General features: G+C 43.8%; 1 protein-coding gene across 1 annotated transcript; it reads left to right on the top strand.

Annotated features, from left to right (window-relative positions):
- Nucleotides 1-358: 358 nt before the first annotated feature.
- LOC117905460 lies at nucleotides 359-2,246 on the top strand. Its single transcript, XM_034818376.1, has 3 exons — nucleotides 359-1,366; nucleotides 1,448-1,657; nucleotides 1,758-2,246. The coding sequence occupies exons 1-3, from the start codon at nucleotides 359-361 to the stop codon at nucleotides 2,244-2,246; spliced, it is 1,707 nt and encodes a 568-aa protein (XP_034674267.1).
- The last annotated feature ends 22,130 nt before the right edge of the window (nucleotides 2,247-24,376 follow it).

Raw genomic sequence — 24,376 nt, 5'->3', positions numbered from 1 at the left:
TATCCCTGTGGGTACAGTCATCTAGTCTTTTAGGACTTGCCTTTTCTATTTTTTTTACTTTTGAGTCACATTACCCCTGAGGTATCACCATGTCAGAATCCCGTTCCTGCCTGTGGAACCGTATATCAGTTTAGTTATTGACATCACATGTCAGTTCATTCTCTCAGAAGATTTTAGTTATACGTTCCTAGTTTGATTTCAGGATTGATAGTCACGGGGACTGACGTACCCCTTTCATTTTGTAGGATTATTGATTGAGATCGACCTGGGTTCCTGAGCTTGGATCCAGATTGGAGATAGACTGGTTAAAGGATCAGATTCACCCAGCCAGTTAGAGCAGATACCAGATCATAGAGATATGGACCCTCAGTATGCTACCGTTGACCAGTTAGCTGAGATTACCGATACCATGGCGTCACTTAGGGACGCTATCTTGGGACTGGGTCAGAGGATTGATAGGCACCAGGCCCAGCCATTGCCGATTCCAGGGAGCACCCTGCATGACTCTACCACACCACCACCACCACCACCACCACCATCTGGGCCATCTGGACCTACTATACAGCAGGACTACATAGTTCCACCACCACCACCACCACCGGTTCAGTCAGCTCCCCAGGGTGGAGCATTTGTGTTGCATGGTCAGACTGAGACTACGCCGCATTCTGTTGTGGCACCAGCACAGATTGTTGATGATACCCAGGCTCGGATTGACAGGAATGAGCAGAGAATGAGATCACTACATGTTTCTGATGGGATGATGAGGTGGGATGGATATGATGATCTGCCAGTAGTAGCTTTGCCTGTTGAGTTCCGCATGCCGGACATTGAGAGATACACGGGGATAGGGTGCCCCCGTATTCACTTGCAGTTATACAGCACTGTTATGCGCGGGCATAGACTGGATGAGGCACAAATGATTATGTTATTCCCTCTATCATTGAGCGGTGCTGCTCAGTGTTGGTTTGCCTCATTGGACCCTTCGAGACGTAGGACATGGGCTGATTTGGGACAGGAATTTATTAGACAGTATTCTTTCAATACTATAGTGGATGTATCCCGGAGGGAGTTAGAGGCCCTTAGACAGGGGCCGGATGAGTCAGTTACTTCATTCATTTCCCGTTGGAGGGAGAAGATAGCACAGACTATTGATAGTCCTTCAGAGCGCGATCAGATCAGTATGATTATGCGTAGCCTTCAGCCCCGCTTTGCTAGGCATCTCATGGGCTTCCCTCAGACAGACTTTGGCTCGTTAGTGCAGGCCCTCTATGGTATTGAGGAGGGTATATCTAGAGGTTTATGGGCAGATTCTTCCCCTTCAGACTCAAAGGGGAAGAAGTCAGGATCAGGCCCCAGGCCCTCAGATGTTGGTACTATTGGCATGACAGGACACCGGTCTTCACGTCGTCCTTCGTTTTAGAGTCAGTTTTTTGGCACTCCTTATCAGATGATACAGCATGATCAGTATAGACCAGTTGCTCTCATTAGGCCAGTAGGGCCTACTTATCTACATCCGTCACCACAGCCGGTATATGCTACACAGGCACCCCAGAGGCCACCTATGCAGTTCCATCATCAGTATAGAGCACCGCCTCCACTGAGGCCAGTTAGACGGACACAGCTTAGGATGCCACTGAGCCGAGCTTTTCAGAGATTGGTTGGGGGGGGGGGGACTGATTGCCCCACTACCTCCTAGACCACCACTACAGCCTACCCCCCAAGGATTCAGGACAGATCTTCACTGTGCCTACCATCAGAGAGCAGGCCATGATACAGACAGTTGTTCAGCACTGAGACATGCCATTCAGGATTTGATAGATCAGGGCTTGGTTGATTTGGGGCGCCCGAGTGTGGCCACAGACCCGCTACCTACTCATGACACTAGAGCAGTACCTCCACCCTCGGAAAGGGTACATTTGATTGAGTTTGCAGGGGATGAGATATTTATGATGGGTTGGGATGGAGAGGCTCCTCAGCCGATCAGTCTATATGAGGAGTCAGATTTTGTTGGATATATACCTAGACAGCAGATCCCCAGGCCATTCAGTTTGACCCCGGACGAAATTTATGGGCCGCCTCCAGTATCACCGGTGTACTTACAACATGTGCCACCTATGACACCCTTCATTATGTTCCCAGAGGAATATAGGCCCCCTCATAGAGATGTTCAGATAGTTACACGAAGTGGAAGGGTAGCACAACCTCCACCCGTTGACAGGCCATTTGCTGGTATAGCTGCCAGATAGGAGGTTCAGAGGGAAGATGATGAGATATTACGCTAGTTGCGTACTACTCAAGCTCGCATATCTATTTGGAGCCTTTTGGCCTCATCTAGTACACACAGAGATGCATTGGTCAGAGCCCTTGGCCAGATTAGGGTTGACACTACTACTACCCCAGAGGGGCTTATTCACATGTTGACAGCTGATAGAGCTACATGCATAGTGTTTTCTGATGATGACTTGCCACCAGAAGGATCAAATCATGTTCGACCCTTATTCATTGATGTTGTTTGTTCAGGCCGTCGGGTGCCGTCTGTTCTGCTGGACAATGGTTCTGCCCTGAACGTCTGTCCATTGGTTACTGCTATTGCACTTGGGTTTTCGCCAGCCGATTTTGGGGCTTCTACACAAACTGTTCGAGCTTATGATGGGACTCAGAGGACAGTTATGGGTATACTCAGTACACATGTCATGATCGGGCCAGTTAGTTACTCCATAGTATTTCAGGTTTTAAGGATTCAGTCATCCTTTAACCTGCTTCTTGGTCGCCCATGGATTCATAAGGCTGGTGCTATACCATCTTCTCTCTATCAGAAGGTGAAATTCGTACACGAGGGGCGCATTATCACGATACAGTCTGATAGAGATATTATCACTTCGTCTAAGACAGTGTTACATATCAGTCACAGTGAGGATGACTTACATTTGACCGGGTTTACGTTTGATGAGGTTCAGGTTGTCAGCTTAGAGGATGGCAGCAGAGATATGGTACCTATGTCGTTCGACCAGCACAACAGCACTTTGGTGCTTAGCATGATGAGAGGCATGTCTTATTTGCCTGGTATGGGATTGGGTCGTCGCCAGCAGGGGCCCCACGAGTTTACTTTCACAGTTGATCACGACGCGTCCTACGAATTAGGTTACATCCCCACAGAGGCTGATGCACGTTATATGTCACAGCTGCGCAGGGATAGGGTGAGGGCTCGCATGTCTAGCATTCCATTTGATTATCCCCTCTGCCCATACACCTTCCAGTTAGCCGACTACTTCATTAGGGGTTCAGAGCATACACTTCGCACAGAGGGGACTGTTCACATTCCAGAGACAGTTGAGATTCAGGACATCCAGCAGGCCCTGGGTCAGATTCATTTGGACACCGAGACTACTGAGGCACCTGGTGCCATGATAGTCGCGCCCCCATCACCGGACCGAGCTAGTGTGTTCTCTATGTGTTTCCCCGAGGAGGTCCCTGACTATGACCTACCTATGGATTTGGGAGATGGCACTGACGAGATGGACATGATCGGCATAGGCCGTATCTTCGATGCAGCCCCACGCGGGCCCTATACTGCTTTTGATATGTTCGAAGTTTCTGTACTCGAGATTGATGGGGATGACTTTATTCCTGATGCCTACACTGATGATATGGATTTTATAGGCATTGGTCGTATCCTTGATGCAGCCCCACACGGGCCCCATTCTGCTTTTGACATATCTGGAGTTTCCGTACTTGATGATGAGTCAGTCTTTGATGTCGTTACTTCTGATTTTACTTCTGTTGAGGGAGCGTCCGACTTTGTGGACCCACCTCTTTCTTCTGACACTATGTCCGGGTTTGTCACCCGCTTTGATGATATTTCTGATGGTAATAATGATATGAGTATTTTCGAGTACTTGACTGTGTCACAGCATCTTCCTTTGATTGCACCACCAGCACCCATGACACATATATATGATGTTGATGATATGGGAGATACGGATGACCCACTGGGTGGTTAGTCAGAGTTTGATTCGGACATAGAGGACGAGAAAGTCACACCCATTTCTGGTAGCACAGAGTTGATAGATTTTGGGGCACCAGATCAGCTCAGGGAGATCAGGATTGGCTTTTCTCTATCTCCTGATCACAGGAGTAGGTTGATTGACCTGCTTAGGTCATACCTGGATGTATTTGCATGGTCATATGAGGACATGATGGGCCTTGACCCTTCCATAGTGCAGCATCACCTGCCCATTTTACCACATGCTAGGCCCGTTAAGCAGAAATTGAGAAGACTACACCCTCGATGGAGTTTGCAGGTTAAGGAAGAAATTCGGAAGCAACTCCATGTTGGTTTCTTGTCAGTGGTTGAGTATCTTGAGTGGCTGGCTAATGTCGTCCCTGTTCCCAAAAAGGACGGCAAGGTTAGGGTTTGTGTTGACTTTCGAGATCTGAATAAGGCCAGCCCTAAGGATGATTTTCCCCTCCCACACATTGATATGCTGGTTGATAGCACTGCAGGGCATCCTATGTTGTCCTTCATGGATGGCTTTTCTAGGTATAATCAGATTCTGATGGCTCCAGAGGATATGGAAAAGACTTCTTTCATTACTGAGTGGGGTACTTACTGCTACCGGGTTATGCCATTTGGGTTGAAGAATGCAGGAGCCACTTATCAAAGAGCTGCTACTACTCTGTTCCATGATATGATGCACACAGATGTCGAGGTATATGTGGATGACATGATAGTGAAGTCCCGAGACAGGACAGATCACTTAGCAGCCTTACAAAGGTTTTTTGAGAGGATCAGACAGTTCAGACTGAGATTGAATCCCAAGAAGTGCACCTTTGGGGTGACTTCTAGAAAATTGTTGGGACACATTGTTAGTGAGAGAGGTATAGAGGTTGATCTAGAGAAAATCAGAGCCATACTTGACATGCCTGCCCCGAGGACTGAGAAAGAGATTAGGGGATTCCTAGGCAGATTGCAGTACATCAGTCGTTTCATTGCTAGACTGACAGACATTTGTGAGCCTATCTTCCGCCTTCTGAGGAAGAATCAGCCTACAGTTTGGAATGATGATTGTCAGCGCACTTTTGAGAGGATTAAGGAGTGTCTCCTTTCTCCTCCGGTTTTAGTGCCTCCCACACCGGAGCATCCTTTGCTTTTGTACTTATCAATTTCAGACATGGCCTTAGGATGCATGTTAGCTCAGCTTGATGATTTGGGGAAGGAGCGTGCCATCTATTATTTGAGTAAGAGGATGCTTGAGTATGAGTGCAAGTACATTATGATTGAGCGCCTTTGCTTGGCATTGGTTTGGGCCACTAGGAGACTTAGACATTACATGACAGAGTATTCCTTGCTCTTGGTCTCACGATTGGACCCGTTGAGGCATCTATTTGACAGGCCTGTTCTGACCGGTAGGCTCATGAGATGGCTGGTATTGTTGACAGAGTTTGATATTCATTATGTCACACAGAAGTCAGTAAAAGGAAGCATTGTTGCAGATCATCTAGCTTCTTTGCCAATATCCGATGACAGATCGGTTGATGATGATTTCCCTGATGAGCAGATCGTTTCGATGACTAGTATTACGGGATGGCGGTTGTACTTTGATGGTGCCGCCAATCAGTCGGGGTTTGGCATTGGTATCTTGTTGATATCACCACAGGGTGATCATATCCCCAGATCAGTCCGGTTAGCCTTTTCTGATCATCACCGATTGACGAATAATATTGTAGAGTATGAGGCTTGCATTACAGGTTTGGAGACTGCACTTGATCTTGGCATTAGACAGTTGGAGATCCATGGGGATTCCAACTTGGTTATAAAGCAGACTCAGGGTATCTGGAGGACACGAGATGAGAAGCTGAAACCCTACCATGCTTACTTGGACCTATTAATTGATAGATTCGATGTGTTAAGGTATATACATCTGCCCAGGGCGGAGAATCAATTTGCCGATGCATTAGCCACCTTGGCTTCTCTGATTGTGATCTCTGCGGGGGTGAATGTTAGGCCATTGCTAATTGAGACTAGGTCTGCACTAGCTTACTATTGCTGATTGGAGAGATAGAGGATCAGATTGAGCTGCCATGGTATCACGATATTTATCAGTTTCTGTCATGCGGCGCTTACCCAGAGTCAGCCTCGGCCAAGGATAGGAGAGCATTGAGACAGTTGGCCACCAGATTTGTTGTTTGTGGGGATGCGCTGTATAGGAGATCACCTAATGGCTTGTTATTATTATGTCTAGACCGTGCATCTGCAGATCGAGTGATGAGAGAGGTTCATGCAGGGGTCTGTGGCCCACACATGGGAGGTCATATGCTAGCACGTAAGATCATGAGGACTGGCTACTTTTGGTTGACCATGGAGACAGATTGTTGCCAGTTTGTACAGAGATGTCAGGAGTGTCAGATGCATGGAGACTTGATACACGTGCCACCTTCTGAGTTGCATGCACTTGCATCCCCTTGGCCGTTTTCAGTATGGGGTATTGATATTATTGGGAAGATCTCGCCCAAGTCTTCTAGCGGGCATGAGTACATTTTGGTTGCCATTGACTATTTCACCAAGTGGGTGGAAGCTGCTTCTTATGCTAGGTTGACAGCGGCCAGAGTGGCCAAGTTCATCAGATCGCATATTATTTGCCGATACGGGGTCCCTCATGAGCTGATCTCAGACAGAGGGGTACATTTTAAGGGCGAGGTGGACACGTTGATTCAAGAGTATGGCATTCAGCATCACAGATCGTCTGCATACAGGCCGCAGACTAACGGGGCAGTTGAGGCCGCAAATAAGAATATCAAGAGGATTTTGAGAAAGATGGTCGAGACTTCTCAGGATTGGTTAGAAAATCTCCCTTTCGCATTGTGGGCTTATCGTACATCTTTTCGTACCTCTACTGGAGCTACCCCATATTCTTTGGTGTATGGTATGGAGGCAGTGTTACCTGTTGAGATTGAGATGGGATCTTTGAGAGTAGCACTAGAGCAGCATATATCCGAGGCTGAGTGGGCCCAGTCTCGTTATGATCAGCTTAGCCTGTTGGATGAGAAGAGATTGACGGCGGCAGATCATGTTCAAGCCTATCAGAAGAAGATGACCCGTGCATTCAGAAAGAGGGTCAGGCCTAGGAAATTCCAGAGAGGTGACCTAGTCTTGAAAGTCCTTAGGGGATTGATCAATGACCTTAGAGGCAAGTTTAGACCGAGCTAGAGCGGGCCTTATGTCATCCGAGATCTGACTCGAGAGGGAGCTGCCTGGTTGACAGACCTAGACGAAAATCGGTTCACAGAGCCAGTTAATGTGGATCAGCTGAAGAAGTTTTATGCGTGAGATCATGGTCAGAGGATGGGTGGTCGTCACTTCGAGTAGCCATATTCCCTATTGCACACCCATACATTGATATATACTATTGCCAGCCCTTTGAGCCTCACGTGGTTTATTATGGCCTTTTCTTTCATTCAGCCTTGCATACCTTTTCTGACATAGGTTGGGGACCTACCCTTGTGCGCTTTGTATTTATTGATTGGATCTATGAGCATTGTGGGCATGGTGTCATTCTTCGTTTGTTCTTTCTTACATCATTGTCTGTTTCTTTTCATCTCCATTTTGCATCTTCACACCGTCTACCTGTTAGTCCAGTTTCTATCATCTCTATTCACTTCGCTTCTGTTTTCCCTTGTGTGATGATGATACGCTCTCGTCCCAGAGCTACTAGTCAGGTTTGTCACACCCTTCGTTCCGCCTGTAGGCTTTGATCCAGGATTCTTAGGTTGAAGGGCCGGTCAAGATTGGAGGTTTGGGGTTCTTTTTGTTGGATTGTGAAAGTATGGAATTCGGCAAAAAAAAGAGGAAAAAATAAAATAAAATGAAAAAAGAAAAAGAAAAAAATTGTGCTTGTTTGGTATTCGTTGATATACTTGGGATCATCAGAGGTGGTTTTGGGTTTGAGAGATTTCTTTTTCCTTTAAGAGTCGGATGAGAGCATTGTACGATCCTTCTCACCATGGATCTGGGCGACACATTGGGAGTGAGGTTTGGGTTTCCTTGGCACTAGGCCCTTGGATCATTGTCTACATCACCATTCCCATCATATAGTGACTTGCTTTGATTTGGCGTTCTTAGGATGAGTTGTTCGTCGTTGTCACATATTGCTATATTCGTATCCCAGTTGGTTTCTCCATTTTCTTCTACACCCATTCATCATTCATCTTATCCCTTTTCGTCTGCTTCTATCATCGTCGATCGTCGTTTCACTTCATGAACGATGAGTTCTTTGGTGAATGTCACCTATTGTTTGTTTTTTATTTGGATGCAGGATTGAGTCACCTTGTTCACATGGTTCTGCGATATTTGACATTGCGCACACAGGGGTTTGACATTATCTATTGGGAGATTTGGGCCTTTGTTTCCCATCGTTTCATTCACCTTTTACCCCTGGCCTACATTACGGTCCGAGTCGTAAGACCACCCTGAGGCCATGAGATCTCATGTCTACTTCGACGCGGTTCATTCGGACAAGCTCCGTCTACTGATTGAGTATGGGATGTTGACAGGTCTCCATTGCTTCGGGGGATATCAAGGGTCACATATTGCCTTTCCATTCAGTTTGCTTGCCTCAGGTCCATGATCAGAGATAGATGATACAGAGAGTTGGGACCGTTGAGGGCACCTTTGCCTGATGTTTTGACACGTTTATACTAGGGCATGCCCCCATCCTTGCATGCTGGCTTTGGCTCTTTATACATGTAAGCAGGCATTCCGTTTCACCTAGCGATGTTATGGACATCAAAGTTTGAGTAAGCCCCGCATTCAGCTCAGTTTCTTCATATATCAGAGTGCTTCTGGGGGTCTGACCCGAGATCAGATTCACGGTATTCATCGACCCAGTAGGGGTGCATACCCCATTCATTGTCTTGTTCGTTAGTTTAAATGAGTGGGTCTTCAGTGATGTATTCCAAAGTTTTCATTAAGATATATGAGTTTCAGATGTACACACTGGGGCATATCCCCTATCAGTTTTTGTGGATATTGGATGTTATGGATTAGAGTGGAGGGTTTTTTTCCTTAGAAATGGATGATTGTGATATTTTCAGCTCTCTGACTTTAACCATATGTGCGATTATGGGATTCTGACATGATATTGATATCTTAGACTGGGGCATAACTCCTTCCTTTCACCCTTGGTCACATTTATGAGTTTGTCCTATAGGGGTATACCCCCTTCTTTCCATTTGTTAGGGGTGATTGTGATTTCTCGCTTGTCATTTATCGGCATTTTATGGTGTTACACCGGGGCATACCTTTTTTTTTTTTTGTCATGATGAAGGTGTTTGATTTTTGGCTTCTTCGAGTCATTTGTTGGCAGTCCCTGGACGTCATACTGGGGCATACGCCTTTGTTATCAAGGTTAGTATATCAGCGGTTGCATCTTGAGTCCCCCTATTTTGCTCTGAGTTTTGTTTTAAGGCATCCCCTGTCTGTTTAGGTGTTTTGAGCCTTAGTAATGGCATCCCTACCCCCTTTTAGTTCAGTGGTTCCTCGGCATCGTGCCCGAGTTCAATCCTCGATTTCACACTTTTCTGGTACTCGCCCGGATTCCATCATTTTCCGGTACTTGCCTGGATTTCACCATTTCCCGGTACTTGCCCGGATTTCACACTTTTCCGGTACTCGCCCGGATTCCATCATTTTCCGGTACTTGCCCGGATTTCACCACTTTTCCGGTACTCGCCCGAATTCCATCATTTTTCGGTACTTGTCCAGATTTCACCATTTTCTGGTACTTGCCCGGATTTCACATTTTTTCGGTACTCGCCCTGATTTCACACTTTCCCGGTACTCGCCCGAATTCCACCATTTTCTGGTACTCGCCCGGATTTCACACTTTTCCGGAACTCGCCTGGATTCCACCATTTTCCAGTACTTGCCCGAACCCTTCTTCGGTACTCGCCTGAATTCCACCATTTTCCGGTACTCGCCCGGACCCTTCTCCGGTACTCGCCCGGATTTCACACTTTTTCGGTACTCGCCCGGATTCCACCATTTTTCGGTACTCGCCCGAATTTTACCCGTTTTCGGTACTCGCCCGGATTCCACCATTTTTCGGTACTTGCCCGAACCATTCTCCAGTACTTGCCCAGATCAAATCCCTAATCTTTCCCGACATCATGATCAGGTCTTCTTTTATCTTTCTCCGGCATCGTGCCTAGATCCCATAGTCCATTCGGTCAGCATGACTTATTTCCCTTAACCTTCTTTATTGTTGGGTCGGGACAAAATTGTTGGTCATTTGGGTTCTTCACTAGAGTTCATTTCACTCTTGCATTACATGCACTTCACACTCACAATTCACTCGTTCATTCACTCTATTGAAGAGGGGCATATTTGTAGACCCTCAATTTTGTCCCTCGACACTGGCAATTATCCTTCGGGTGTCACATCCACCCATTGTTCGCATATGGCACCACTAGGGCCCCTTTTGGGCTTAGTGGGTGTCCGAGCCTCGTGTGGGTTTGTCTGTGGTCCATTGTGGTGCATGTGTGGTTCATTTTGGAGGGTCACCATGGCCATTTTCCTAGTAATTCACATCACGTTATAGGAAGGAAGTGGGGTCATCCCGATGTTTTAGCTTAGTTGGAGTTTATAGGGGCATGTTGAGGTTCGGAGCACTTGGGCTTGTTTTGATCGTATCTCCCTCATCCAAACTCAGAATCAAGAACCGTTTCTTTTTATGGATTCCTTATTCTTCCAGAAACATTCTGTAAATTTTCAAAATTTTTTGCAACCGGTCGGCTGGTTGGCAGCCGGTTCAGCCGATTCAGCCGGTTCATCGAGCCAGCCGGTGTAGAACACTGATTTTTGGTAATTGTTTTGATCATATCTCCCTCTTCCGAACTCGAAATCATGTATCGTTTTTTTTTATGGATTCCTTACTCTTCTAGGAACATTCTATCAAATTGTCAAAATTTTTTGCCATCGGTTCGACCGGTGGGCATCCAGTTCGTCCGGTTCAGCCGATTCATTGAGTCAGCTGAGGTAAAACATTAATTCAATTAATTTTGGGGCCCAAATCCTACATGGCTCAGGCCCGTAAGCTCCAGATTGGTTTTGGGCAATGTTGTGGGTCCATTTTGGGACTTAGTCTGGGTTCCTTGCAGCCCACCACGAATCCATATGGATTCTTGGTGGTGAAGCAAGCTGAAAGCTGAAGGGAGTGAGCTGGCCTTGTAAGTTTAAGAGAAGTAATGAGGGGTGTGGTTCCCATGCTGATGAAGGGGATTTCAGTGCTGAAGGGGAAGGAACCCAGGAGGCTCAGATGCTGAGAGGGGTATGAGTATAAAAGGTGGGAAGAGAGGAGAGCAAAGGACCTTTTGGATTTTCTGAGAAAGGGGAAATTTTGCTGGTGAGAGAAAGAAAAAGGTCAGGAGCATCTTCTGAGTTGAGAGCGTGGGGGAAAGCTTCAGCACTGTGGTTTCTTTGAAGAGGAGAGTGACAACATCTTAGTTTTGGGAGTCATCATTGGCATACACGAATCATATTTGGTGGAGATTCTGAGGTAAGCATGCTGAATTTTCTTTGCTGACAGTTTATCTTCCTCGTCTTCGTATTTTTTTCCTCCTTCCTCATCATCTTTTCTTCCCTTTGATATGAAGATTGTATTGCTTGGGTGTGGATAATAAAGGCCACACATGATTTTTGTTGATTGGTTATGAATAGTTTAGGATCTTTCTGACCGAATTTAGGATTTTTTATCAACCGGCTGAACCGGTTGGGAGCCGGTTCAACCGGTTCAGCACAATAGCTGGCAGCCTCTGTCAGCCATGAGGAACACCTGCCTTTCTTTGTCTGGTTCTCACTCATCCGGGCTCGGAATTGAGAACCGTTTCTTTTTTTTGCTTCCTTAATCACTTAGGAACTTTCTGACCGAATTTAGGATTTTTTATCAACTGGATGAACCGGTTGGGAGCCGGTTCAATCGGTTCAGCACAATAGCTGGCAGCCTCTGTCAGCCATGAGGAACACCTGTCTTTCTTGGTTTGGTTCTCACTCATCCGAGCTCGGAATTGAGAACTGTTTCTTTTGTTTGCTTCCTTAATCACTTAGGAACTTTCTGACCGAATTTGGGATTTTTTATTAACCGGATGAACCAGTTGGGAACCGGTTCAGCACCATAACTGGCTGTCTCTGTCAGCCATGAGGAACACCTGCCTTTCTTGGTCTGGTTCTCACTCATCCGGGCTCGGAATTGAGAACCGTTTCTTTTGTTTGCTTCCTTAATCACTTAGGAACTTTCTGACTGAATTTGGGATTTTTTATCAACCTGATGAATCGGTTGGGAGCCGGTTCAACCGGTTCAGCACAATAGCTGGCAGCCTCTGTCTGCCATGAGGAACACCTGCCTTTCTTGGTCTGGTTCTCACTCATCTGGGCTTGGAATTGAGAACTGTTTCTTTTGTTTGCTTCCTTAATCACTTAGGAACTTTCTGACCTAATTTTGGATTTTTTATCAATCGGCTGAACTGGTTGGGAACCGGTTCAACCGGTTCAGCACCATAACTGGCTGCCTCTGTCAGCCATGGGGAACACCTGCCTTTCTTGGTCCGGTTCTCACTCATCCAGGCTCGGAATTGAGAACCGTTTCTTTTGTTTGAATCCTAACTCATTTAGGAGTTTTCTTGAAAAATTTGGGAATTCTTATTCAATAGGTTGTACCAGTTGAGAACTAGTTCAACCTGTTCTGCTGGAGGACTTTAGGTAGCCCTCGATTTCGGCATTTTTTCGAGCCCTTATCCATTGGGGTTCAAACCCATTTGCTATAGGGCACTTGTGAGCCATCTTGAAGGTTTAAGTCAGTGTTTGATTTCAGTTAGTATGGGCAATTTTGAAGTTATGGGTGGTGTGGTCTAGGTAAGTCTAGTTTGATTTGTATGACATTTGGGGAGTCCATTACCTGATCTCAACTAGCTTTCTTCCTTTTTGGCACAAAATTTGATGCTTGATTCTGAATACATGTTGCGTGGCTGACTCACCCTTTGTTGTAGCACATGGCTAGGGACCACAGGTATGAATCGTTGGTTTTGATTGTTGAATCATATGCATGCATGGGGCTTAATCCTGAATGTTTGTTACATGTTTATCTGTGTTTGGCTGACCTTTTATGCAGCGCATGGCTGGGGACCACAGGTACGCACCCATTGTTTTGGTTGGTTGAATTCATATGCATGCCAAATACCAATTAGGATTGTGTGATTCATGACATCTATTTAGCCTAGGGTTTCATCTTTGACCCATATGCTCCCACATACCCAATTCATTAGTAGAGACCGAGTTCCGGGCCTAGAGGGGTGCTACCTCGCATGAGGTACCTTCCCAATGGGTAACCTGATCCCCGGACCCAGAATCTAGTTTGCGTAGACCGCTTTTTTTCCATACTGGGGTCATTAGGGGTTTTGGTTCTTACTTAATTTTCCCCATTTTAAAAATAAAAATAAAAAGTAAGTGGCGACTCCATACAACACCGTTCCTCACTGGGGACGGGTTTTTCAAAACTGGAGAACTCAACTTTTTCATTCCTTCTTCTCTTTTAATAGCGAGTCGCGCCGGTCCGATGAATCGGGTGAGGATCCACAAGACCCTTGAGCTCATGACCTAAAGTTGTTCATGTCAGCCATAACCCAGAGTAGCCTGTGTTATCCATAACCCATAATAGTTCATAGCATCTAGTGCTTTGAGCTCATGACCTAGAGTTATTCATGTCAACCATAGCTCAAACTTGTTCATAGCATCTAAAGCCTTGATATCACGACCCAGAGTAGTTGATGTCAATCATAGCGCAAAGTTATTCATAGCATCTAGAGCTTCGAGCTCAGAACCCAGAGTCGTTCATGTCATCCACAACACTGAGCTCTTCATATAATCGCAAGCCCTAAGCTAATGACCTAAATTCTTTCATATCATTGACATCCTAAAGTTGTTCATAGCATTTAAAGCCATGATCTTAAGACCTAGATTGACTCATGTCATTGGAAGCCATGAGTTGTTCATAGCATCTAAACCCTTGAGCTCACAACTTGATGTTAGTCATGTCAATCACAGCCTAAAGTTGCTTGTAGCATCTAGAACCTTGACCTTAATACCTAGGGTTGTTCATGTTTTCCACAGCCCTGGGATAATCATAGAATCTAGTGGCTTGAGCTCATGACCTAAAGTCATTCTTGTCATCTAGAACCTTAAGCTATTCATAACATCTTAAACCTTAAGCTAATGACCCAAAGTCTTTCATGTCATCGACAACCCTAAGCTGTTCATAGCATCTAAAGCCCGGAGCTTACAAATTGGAGTCGTTCAAGTCAACCATAACCCAGAGTTGTGCATGGAATCTAGAGCCTAGAGCTCATGACCCAAAGTAGCTAACGTGATCCATAGCCCTAAGTTATTCATTGCATTTAGAGCCTTGACCTCATGACCTTGAGTAGATCATGTCATCCACGACCTTGAGTTGTCCATAAAATCAAGAGTTCTGAGCTCACGAACTATAATCTTTCATGTCATTGACAACCCTGAGTTATTCATAGCATCAAGATGCCTAAGCTCATGGCCTAGAGTAGCTAATGTCATCCATAACCCTAAGCTATTCATAGCATCTAGAGCCCTATGATCATGACCCTAAGTCGTTAATATCAACCGCAGTAGAGAGTTGTTCATAGCATTTAGAGCCTAAGCTCACGACCTAGTGTAGCTCAAGTCATCCATAGCCTTGAGATGCTCATAGCATCTAGAACCCTAAGCTCTCGACCCGATGTCATTCATGTTAACCACAACTCTAAGTTGTTTATGGTATTATGAGCCTTGAGCTTACGACCCGGAGTCATTCATTTCAACCATAACCCATAGCTGTTCATAGCATTTAGGGCCCTGAGCTAACCCATAGTTGCTTATGTCATCCATAACATTAAGTTGTTCATAGTATCTTAAACCTTGAGCTCATGAGATCCTAAGTCATTCATATCATCCACAACTCAGAGCCCCTCATAACATTTAGAGCCATAAGCTCATTACCCCAATTCATTCATGTCAACCACAACCTTGAGGTGTTTATAGTATATTGAGTCATGAGCTAATGACATAGAGTCGTTCATGTTATCCGCAACCTTGAGCTCATGACACAAAGCCATTCATATCATCCATAGCCTGAGTTGCTCATAGAATTTAGAGACTTGAGCTCATGGGATCCTTAGTCATTCATATCATCTACAATGTTGAGTTGTTCAAAGCATCCATACCCTTGAGCTCATAACCTGGAGTGGCATATATCATCCACAGGCTTGAGTTGTTCATAGAATCTAAAGCCCTAAGCACACAACTTGGAGTTGTTTAAGTCATCAATAGCCTTGAGCTATTCATAACATTTAGACCTATAAGCCCACAACGCAAAGTTGTTCACGTCATCGTAAGCCTTACACTATTCATAACATCTAGAGTTGTGAGCTCACAACCTGGAATCGTTATATTATCCACAACCTTGAGCTATTCATAGAAATTAGAGCCATAAGCTCATAACGAAGAATCGTTCATATTATCCATAACTCTAAGTTCTTCACACTATCTTGTGGTTTGAGCTCACGGGATCCTGAGTCGTTCATATCATCCACAACTTCGAGTTGCTCATAGCATTCAAAGCCTTGAGCTTATGACCCGTAGTCATTCATGTCAACCATAGTCTTGACCTGTTCATAGTATCTTAAGTCATGAGCTCACAACTCAAAGTCATTCATGTCATTCACCATCCTTAGCCCATGACATTGAATCATTCATATCATCCACAACACTAAGCTGCTCATAGAATCTAAAGGCCTTAGCTCACGGGATATCAAGTCATTCATATCATTCACAATGCTTAGTTGTTCAAAGCATCCATAGCCTTGAGCTTATGACCCATAGAAGGACATATCATCCATAGCCATGAGCTGATTCATAGCATCTAAAGCCTTAAGCACACGACCCAAAGTCGTTCATGTCATAAACAATCCTAAGTTGTTCATAGAATTTAAACCCCTAAGCCCATAACTTGAAATGTTTCATGTCATCTATAGCCTTAAGCTTTTCATAAAATCTAGAGCCCTGAGATTACTACCTGGAGTCTTCATGTCATCCCTAACCCTAAATTTTTGTAGCATCTGAAGCCTTCAGCTCATGACCTAGAGTCATTCATGTCCACTATAACCCTAAGTTGTTATATCATCTAGAGCCTATAACACACCACTCAGAGTTGTTTATGTCATCCATAGCCCTGAGCTATTCATAGTATTTAGAGACTTAAACTGCCAACCTGAAGTAGTCCATGTCATCCACAACCCTGAGTTGTTCATAGCATCTAGAGCCTTAAGCACACAACTCAAAGTCATTCATGTAATCCACAACCTTGAGTTGTTCATAGCATCTAGAGCCCAGAGCTCATGACCCAAAGTCATTGATGTCCACCACAACCTTGATCTGTTCATAGAATTTAAAAAACACTAAGCAAACGACCTTGAATCATTCATGTCATCAACAGGCTTGAGTTGTTTATAGCATCTAAAGCCCTAAGCCCACGACCCAAAGTTGTTCATGTCATACATAGCCTTGAGCTATTCATAGCATCTTGAGCATTAAGCTCACGACCTAGAGTCATTCATGTCATCCATAGATCTAAGCTATTTATAGCAATTAGAGCCATAGGCTCACGACCAATAATCATTAATATCATCCTTAGCCATGAGTTGTTCATAACATCTTGAGGCTTGAGCTCACAAAAAATTCCTAAGTTGTTCATATCATCCACAACTTTAAGTTGCTTATAGCATCTTGAGCCTTGAGCTCACAACCCTGAGTCATTCATGTAAACCACATCCTTTAGTTGTTCATAGTATCTAAAACCGTAAGCTCATGACCCAGAGTCGTTCATGTCATCCACAACCCTCAACTCATTATGCAGAATCATTCATATCACCCACAACCCTAAGCTACTCATAACATCTAAAGATATGAGCTCATGGGATCCCTAGTCGTTCATATCATCCATATTGTTGAGTTGTTCAAAGCGTCCACAACCTTGAGCTCATGACTCATAGTAGCACATATCATCTAATGCCTTCACTTGTTCATAGCATCTAGAGCCTTAAACTCATGACCTAGAGTTGTTCATGTCAACCATAGCCCTTAGCTATTCGTAGTATTTAGAGCCTTGAGCTCATGATGAAGAACCATTAATGTCATCCATAGCCTTGTTCTATTCATAACATTTAGAACCTTAAGCTCATAACATAGAATCGTTCATCTCATCCAAAGTCATGAGCTATTCATAGCATCTCGAGCCCTAAGCTCACAACTTGGAGACATTCATGTCCACCACAACCCTAAGTTGTTCATACTATTTAGATTCCTATGGACATGACCTGGAGTTGTTCATGTCATCCACAACCATGAGTTGTTCATAGCATCTCGAGCCCTAAGCTCATGACCTGAAGTTGTTCATGTCATCCACAACCCTGAGCTGTTCATAGCACTTAGAGCCTTAAGCTCATGACCTAGAGTCATTCATGTCAATGATAGGCCTATGTTGTTCATAACATTTTAGAGCCATGATCTCACGACCAAGAATCGTTCATATCATTGACACCCCCGAGTTATTCATACCATCTAGAGGCCTAAGCTCATGGTATCCCGAGTCGGTCATATCATCCACATCCTTCAGTTGTTCATAGTATCCAGAGCCCTGAGCTAATGACCCAGAGTAGCTCATGTCATCCACAACCTTGAGCTGTGCATAGCATCTAGAGTGTTAACGTCGCGACCCGAAGTCGTTCATGTCAATGACAACCTTAAGTTGTTCATTGCATCTAAAGCCCTGAGCTCATGACTTCAAGTTGTTCATGTTATCCACATACTTGAGTTATTCATAGCATTTATAGCCATAGGCTCACAACCAAGAATCATTCATATCATCCACAACCTTGAGATGTTTACAGCATCTAAAGGCTTGAGCTCACAGGATTCCAAGTCGTTCATATCATCCATAAAATTGAGTTGTTCATAGCATTCATATTCTGAGCTCACAATCTAGATTAACTCATATGATCGACAACCTTGAGTTATTCATAGAATCTAGAGCATGGAGCTCATGAACCAGAATTTTTCATGTCAACCATAGCCTTGAGCTATGTGTGGCATCTATAGCCTTGAGCTAACAACCCAAATTTATTCATTTCATCCACAACCTTAAGCTATTACTAACATTTAGAGCCTTGCACTCATGACCCAGAGTCATTCATATTCACTATAGCCTTAAGTTGTTCATATCATCCTTAACCCTAAGGTGTTCATAGCATCTTGAGGCCTAAACTCACAAGATCTTGAGTCATTTATATCATTCACAACTATGAGCTTTTCATAGCATCTAGAGCCTTAAGCTCATGAATCGAAGTGGTTCATGTCATCCAAAACCTTGAGTTGTTCATAGTGTCTAGAGTCATGAGCTCACAAGTTGGAGTCATTCATGTCATGCACAACCTTGAGCTCATGACGCAGAATCTTTCATGTCATCTACATTCCTGAGCTGCTCATATCATCTAGAGGCACAAGCTCATGGGATTCTGAGTCATTCATATCACCCACAATGTTGAGCTATTCAAAGCATCCACAACCTTAAGTTCACGACCCAGAATAGCACATATCACCCACAACCTTGAGTTGTTCATAACATTTAGAGCCCTAAGATCACAACCCAGAGTCATTCATGTCAACCACAACCCTGAGTTGTTCATAGCATTTAGAGCATTGAGCTCATGACCTTGAGTCGTTCATGTAATCCATAACCCTGAGTTGTTTATAACATTTAAAGCCTTAGGCTCACGACCAAGAATCGTTCATATCATCCACACCCCTGAGTTGTTCAATAGGGGCTTGAGCTTATAGGATCCCAAGTCGTTCATATCATCCACAACCCTAAGTTGTTCATAACATCCAAAGCCTTCAGTTAACTGATGAGAAAAACCCAGATCTCTTTATTTCCCAAGTCTGGATCAAGTTAGGAATATGCATAACTATCCTAGGCTTTTTCTAAATTCTATGCACAGTGAAAAAATAACATTTGTATACTTTAAAAGGATTCAAAAAGTGTTAACAAAAACCATTCCTCGAATTCAGATGTTGCCGAATCAAATCCACATGGTGAAGATGAAGATCGAAATCATAGAAGTCTCATAAACCCGAAGTTTTCCACTCAATGACTCGAACCTTGATCTTGACACACTTTCGGTGGGGAGGAAAAGAGGGTGAAGGCTATGGCTCTCTACCTCTTTGGATGGTGGAAGACAAAAACTATGGAAACCCTAACACTTAGCGGGTATTTATAGGGTTCCTAAGTGTGCTTAAGTGACTTGAGCCCACATGGGCTTGGGTCACTTAATCTAACCTAAAATGGGTTATAATTGATTAATTAACCTAATAGGGCCTACTAATTAATCACTTAATCCAATCCAGAGACCTTGTTTACTTACCCCTATGCAACCTTATGCAATTAGCAAAATGCCCTTATGAACACAAATGAACTTAGAGCCAATTAAACCCTCATAACCCATGCCAATAAGGTATATGAGCTTAGAGTGGGGATCATTGGGACATATAAGAATATTGGCTCCCTTAGAATCCAATTCTAAAGTTCATTCAACATCCCGCTATAGAGAATCAATTGAACTCTAGTATCCATTGTGTTCAGTCTTCCCATGAACTAGTGTCCTTAGTCTAACAAGGTGAAAGCTATCAGTCTTTTAAGACTACCTCTACCATCCTTGAGTTATAGATCCTCTTATTATGTGTTCAATTGACATATCATAGCTCATAAAGAGCCTATGTCAAGTTCCACTTAAGGAACTACTATGGCTATAGTTTCCCTGAATACACCTCCTTAGGATCACTCAATGGGACACTCTATCTCAATCCCAAGAGATATCATGGTGTCTTTATTGAAAATACCTATTGCTACTAGCATCCATTAACAATGACCCAATCCATAGGGAATTTATGATCAGCTTATGATCTTACCCATAGGTCAAAGCCACTACTAACTACTTAGGGTTGTTGATGACATGAACGACTATGGGTTGTGTGCTTAGGGCTTTATATGCTATGAACAACTCAAGGCTTTGGATGATGTGTGCCACTCCGGGTCATGAGCTCAAGGATATGGATACTTTGAACAACTAAGCATTGTGAATGATATGAATGACTGGATGTCCCATGAGCTAAGGCCTCTAGATGGTATGAGCAGCTTAAGGCTATGGATGATATGAATGATTCTGTGTCACGCGCTAAGGGTGGTGGATGACATGAATGACTCTGAGTTATGAGCTCACGACTCAAGATACTATGAATAGCTCAAGGTTGTGGTTGACCTAAATGACTTTGAGTCATGAGCTTAATGCTCTGTATGCTATGAGCAGCTTAAAGTTATAGATGATATGAATGACTCAGGATCCTATGAACTTAAGCTACAAGAGACTATGACCAACTTAGAGTTATGGATAATATGAATGATTCTTGATCGTGAGTTTATGTCTTTAATTTTTATGAATAACTCAGGTATGTGGATAACATAATGATTTTGGGTTGGGATCTCACAACTCTAAATGCTATGAATAGCCCAAGGCTTATGATGACATGAATGACTTTGGGTCATGGGCTTAGGGGTCTAAATGCTATGAATAGCTCAGGGTTGTTCATGACATGAACAACTTTGAGTCGTGTGCTTAGGGCTCCAAATGCTATGAACAGCTCAAGCCAGTGGATGATATGTGCCACTTAAGGTTGTGAGCTTAAGGGTATGGATGCTTTGAACAACTCAACATTGTTGATGATATGAACGACTAGGGATCCCATGAGCTTAAGCCTCTAGATACTATGATTCTTTCCCAATTGGTGTCTCAGCTAATTCATGTCCAACTGGTGCTCTTTGATTGAGAGAGTAATCAACAAAATTTATAACCTATATCACCATGCATTAGGATAGCTTTAGCTAATATAGCATAGTGGCTCTAGGATCGTTCACTGGGAAGGGTTTTCAACTCACAACTGATATCAATTCAGAGTTAAATTGGTGCTTTTTCATTTCAAGGTTAGCTTTAAAAGAAAACATAAAGATGTTTGAAAAAGGATTGGTTTTAAGCTAACTAAAAAGAAAGTAATGGAAATTACTTATGAAGAAAAACATTCCTTGGAGGTTTGGGTTCACAGAGGAGGTTCCTTATGCAAAAACAGAGTTCCGGTCATTTAGTTCATTTCCTCGCATTAGAGAATTAACATATAGTCAATCCTCTAACCGGTGTTGTACAGATGTATCCTTTAAATGGATTTCAGCTCTAATTCCCTCTCACTGATGCAACTTGCAATGGCTCATGCCTCTCACCTAGCATTTGCCACTCAAGGTGATCTTTAACTTTGGACTTCCCTTCTCAAGCTCGCAAGAGATAACTAATGGATGTCTCCTTGGAGTCCAAAAGCTTACCAAGTGTTGGCAATTCTAGAAAATCCTACCTTCAAGTCACTTCCCAAAAGCTCGCAAGAGGTAAACTAGTGCATCTCCATGGACGGAGATCACTTGCCTTACCAAGTGTTCACTCAAGTGAATTGAAGGTGTTTTAAGTTAACTAAAAACATAGAAATCATTAAAGGATCACACTTTCTCTTCATTAATGGTTGAAACCACAAAGCTACTAATTCTTGCACTTGGAACCTTTCCCGGCAACCTTAGCTCCAAGGAACTAAAAGTCTAGCCACTCATTCTCTAAGGAAACTTCCTCAGAGCTTGTTTGGCTAGTAAGAAAAATTAACGAGAAAACACAAATATAAAAAAGAAACAGAGCAAGTGCTCTGTTCGTCGATTCCATATATCGGATTACATGATATGTATCGTCTATTTTTTGTAAAGGAAATTACAAACTATATATAAGAGGTTATTCACCCCTTGTTCTTACTTAAAGACTAAGGAATCCTATGATAGGTTGATTACAAGGAGATTTTGGGGATTTAGACATCAAATATCTAAATCAAAATATCTAAAAATGTCGGTCGGAAATATCAGGAAGCTTTAGGAGAACACCGCGGTACTGTGCAAAATTCTGGGTAATCTGAAATGTCGGCCGCGGATGCTCTCCGGGTGAGCGCTATCAGAGGATACGGATATGTCTGACCGGGGAAGTTGAAACGCCTCCTCTCCCATCCGGATGTGAGATATCCGGATATGAAATATCCCGCGCCGCCAGGCTATCCGGATCAACTCCATCCGGATTCCCCCGGGTGGAAGGAGCTATGTCGCAAGGGGGACCGTCTACGTGTGCAAGGTGTAGGGACCCCTCTCCCGGATGACACGGAGCGCGCATTGCTATCCAGCGCAACTCCATCCGGATTCCCCAAGAGGACACGCGCCGCCATGCTATCCGGCACTCGTGAACATCATACTCCAGATGATAGCATATCCTATCCGGATATGTTGTCCGAATGGAAAACATTGACTAAAGTGAGCAAGCCTTGCTACAGCCCATGTTCCGCCGCCCTCCAATGGTGTGTCCGGACTCCCTGTCCGGACATCTTTGCCATGGATTCCAAAGAACTTTCCTCAATCTCGGATTGCTTTGGTGATCAAAAAGCTATCAAAACACCAAAACTTAACACATTTTGATTAGAATTGATTGCAAGGGTCCTTAATATGTTAATTGGGTTAAAAGGTGACAACTACTACTCAAAAGTGTTTAAAAGAGTTTATTACAAGCTATGAAATAACACTTTTTGAGTAGTAATCATACTATGAGCAGCTCAAGGCTATGGATGATATGAATGACTCTGTGTCATGAGCTCGAGGTTGTGGATAACATGAACGACTCTAGGTCGTGAGCTCACGACTCAAGATACTATAAACACCTCAAGGTTGTGGTTGACATGAATGACTATAGGTCATGAGCTTAGGGCTCTAAATACTATGAGCAACTCTGAGTTGTGGATGATATGAATGACTTAGGATCCCATGAGCTCAAGGTTTAAGATACTATGAACAACTTAATGTTATGGATGTCATAAGCAACTATAGATTAGCTTAGGGCTCTAAATGCTATGAACAACTATGGGTTATGGTTGACATGAATGACTCCGGGTCATAAGCTCAAGGCTCATGATACCATAAACAACTTAGAGTTGTGGTTGACATGAATGACATCGGGTCGAGAGCTTAGGGTTCTAGATGCTATGAGCAGCTCAAGGCTATGGATGACTTGAGCTACACTAGGTCGTGAGCTCAGGCTCTAAATGCTATGAACAACTCAAAGCTCAAGGTTTAAGATACTATGAATAGCTTAGGGCTATGGATGACATGAGCAACTCTGGGTCGTGAGCTCAGGGCTCTAAATGCTATGAACAACTATTGGTTATACGATTGACATGAGTGACTCGAGGTTGTGAGCTCAGGGCTCATGATACTATGAACAACTTAGGGTTATGGCTAACATGAATGACTCAAAGTCGGGTAATGAGCTCAGGGCTTTAGATGCTATGAATAGCTTAGGGTCGTGGATGACATGAGCTACTCTGGGTTGTGAGCTCAGGGCTCTAGGTGCTATGAATAACTCTAAGGTATGGTTGATATGAACAACTTTAGGTCATGAGGTCAGGGCTCTAGATACTATGTATAGTTTAGAGTTGTGGTTCACATGAATGACTCTGGGTCGTGAGCTGAAGACCTTAGATGCTATGAACAGCTAAGGGTTATTGATGTCAGGAAAGACTTTGAGCCGTGAGCTTAGGGGTCAAGATGCTATGAACAACTTAAGGTTGTGGATTACATGTACTACTCGAGGTCATGAGCTCAAGGCTATAAATATTATGAACATCTCAAGAATGTGGTTGACATGAACGACTCTGGGTCATTAGCTCAGGGCTTTAGATACAATGAACAGCTCAAGATGATCAAATACATGTGCTTCTATAGATGGTGAGCTCAGGCTCTATATGTTACGAACAACTCAGGGTTGTTGATCACATGAACCACTTTAGCTCGTGAGGACAAGGTTCTAGATGCTGGAAACAACTCTAGGTTATGGTTGACATGAACGACCCCAGGTCATGAGCTTAGGGCTTTAGATGCTAAGAACAACTTAGGGATATGGATAATATAGGCTACTCTAGGTCGTGAGCTCATCTCTTTGAATCTTGTGAATAATGTTGGGTTGTGGTTGACATGAATGACTATGGGTCGTGAGCTCAGGGCTCAAGATGTTATAAACAACTTAGGATTGTGGTTGACATGAATGACTCTAGGTCATGAGCTCAGAGCTCTAGATGCTATGAGTAACTCAA

Source organism: Vitis riparia, chromosome 18, assembly GCF_004353265.1.
Source record: "Vitis riparia cultivar Riparia Gloire de Montpellier isolate 1030 chromosome 18, EGFV_Vit.rip_1.0, whole genome shotgun sequence".
NCBI lineage: Eukaryota > Viridiplantae > Streptophyta > Magnoliopsida > Vitales > Vitaceae > Vitis > Vitis riparia.
The sequence above is the reverse complement of the archived record's forward strand: the minus strand, read 5'-3'. Positions and strand labels throughout refer to the sequence as shown.

Bases quoted from the DNA above. Each gene is read 5' to 3' on its own strand.
- LOC117905460 (XM_034818376.1), top strand. From the start codon at position 359: ATGGACCCTCAGTATGCTACCGTTGACCAGTTAGCTGAGATTACCGAT. The intron at 1,367-1,447 runs GTTGGTACTATT...ACTCCTTATCAG, and splicing joins CAGGCCCCAGGCCCTCAGAT to ATGATACAGCATGATCAGTA. The intron at 1,658-1,757 runs GTTGGGGGGGGG...GCCTACCATCAG, and splicing joins GCCGAGCTTTTCAGAGATTG to AGAGCAGGCCATGATACAGA.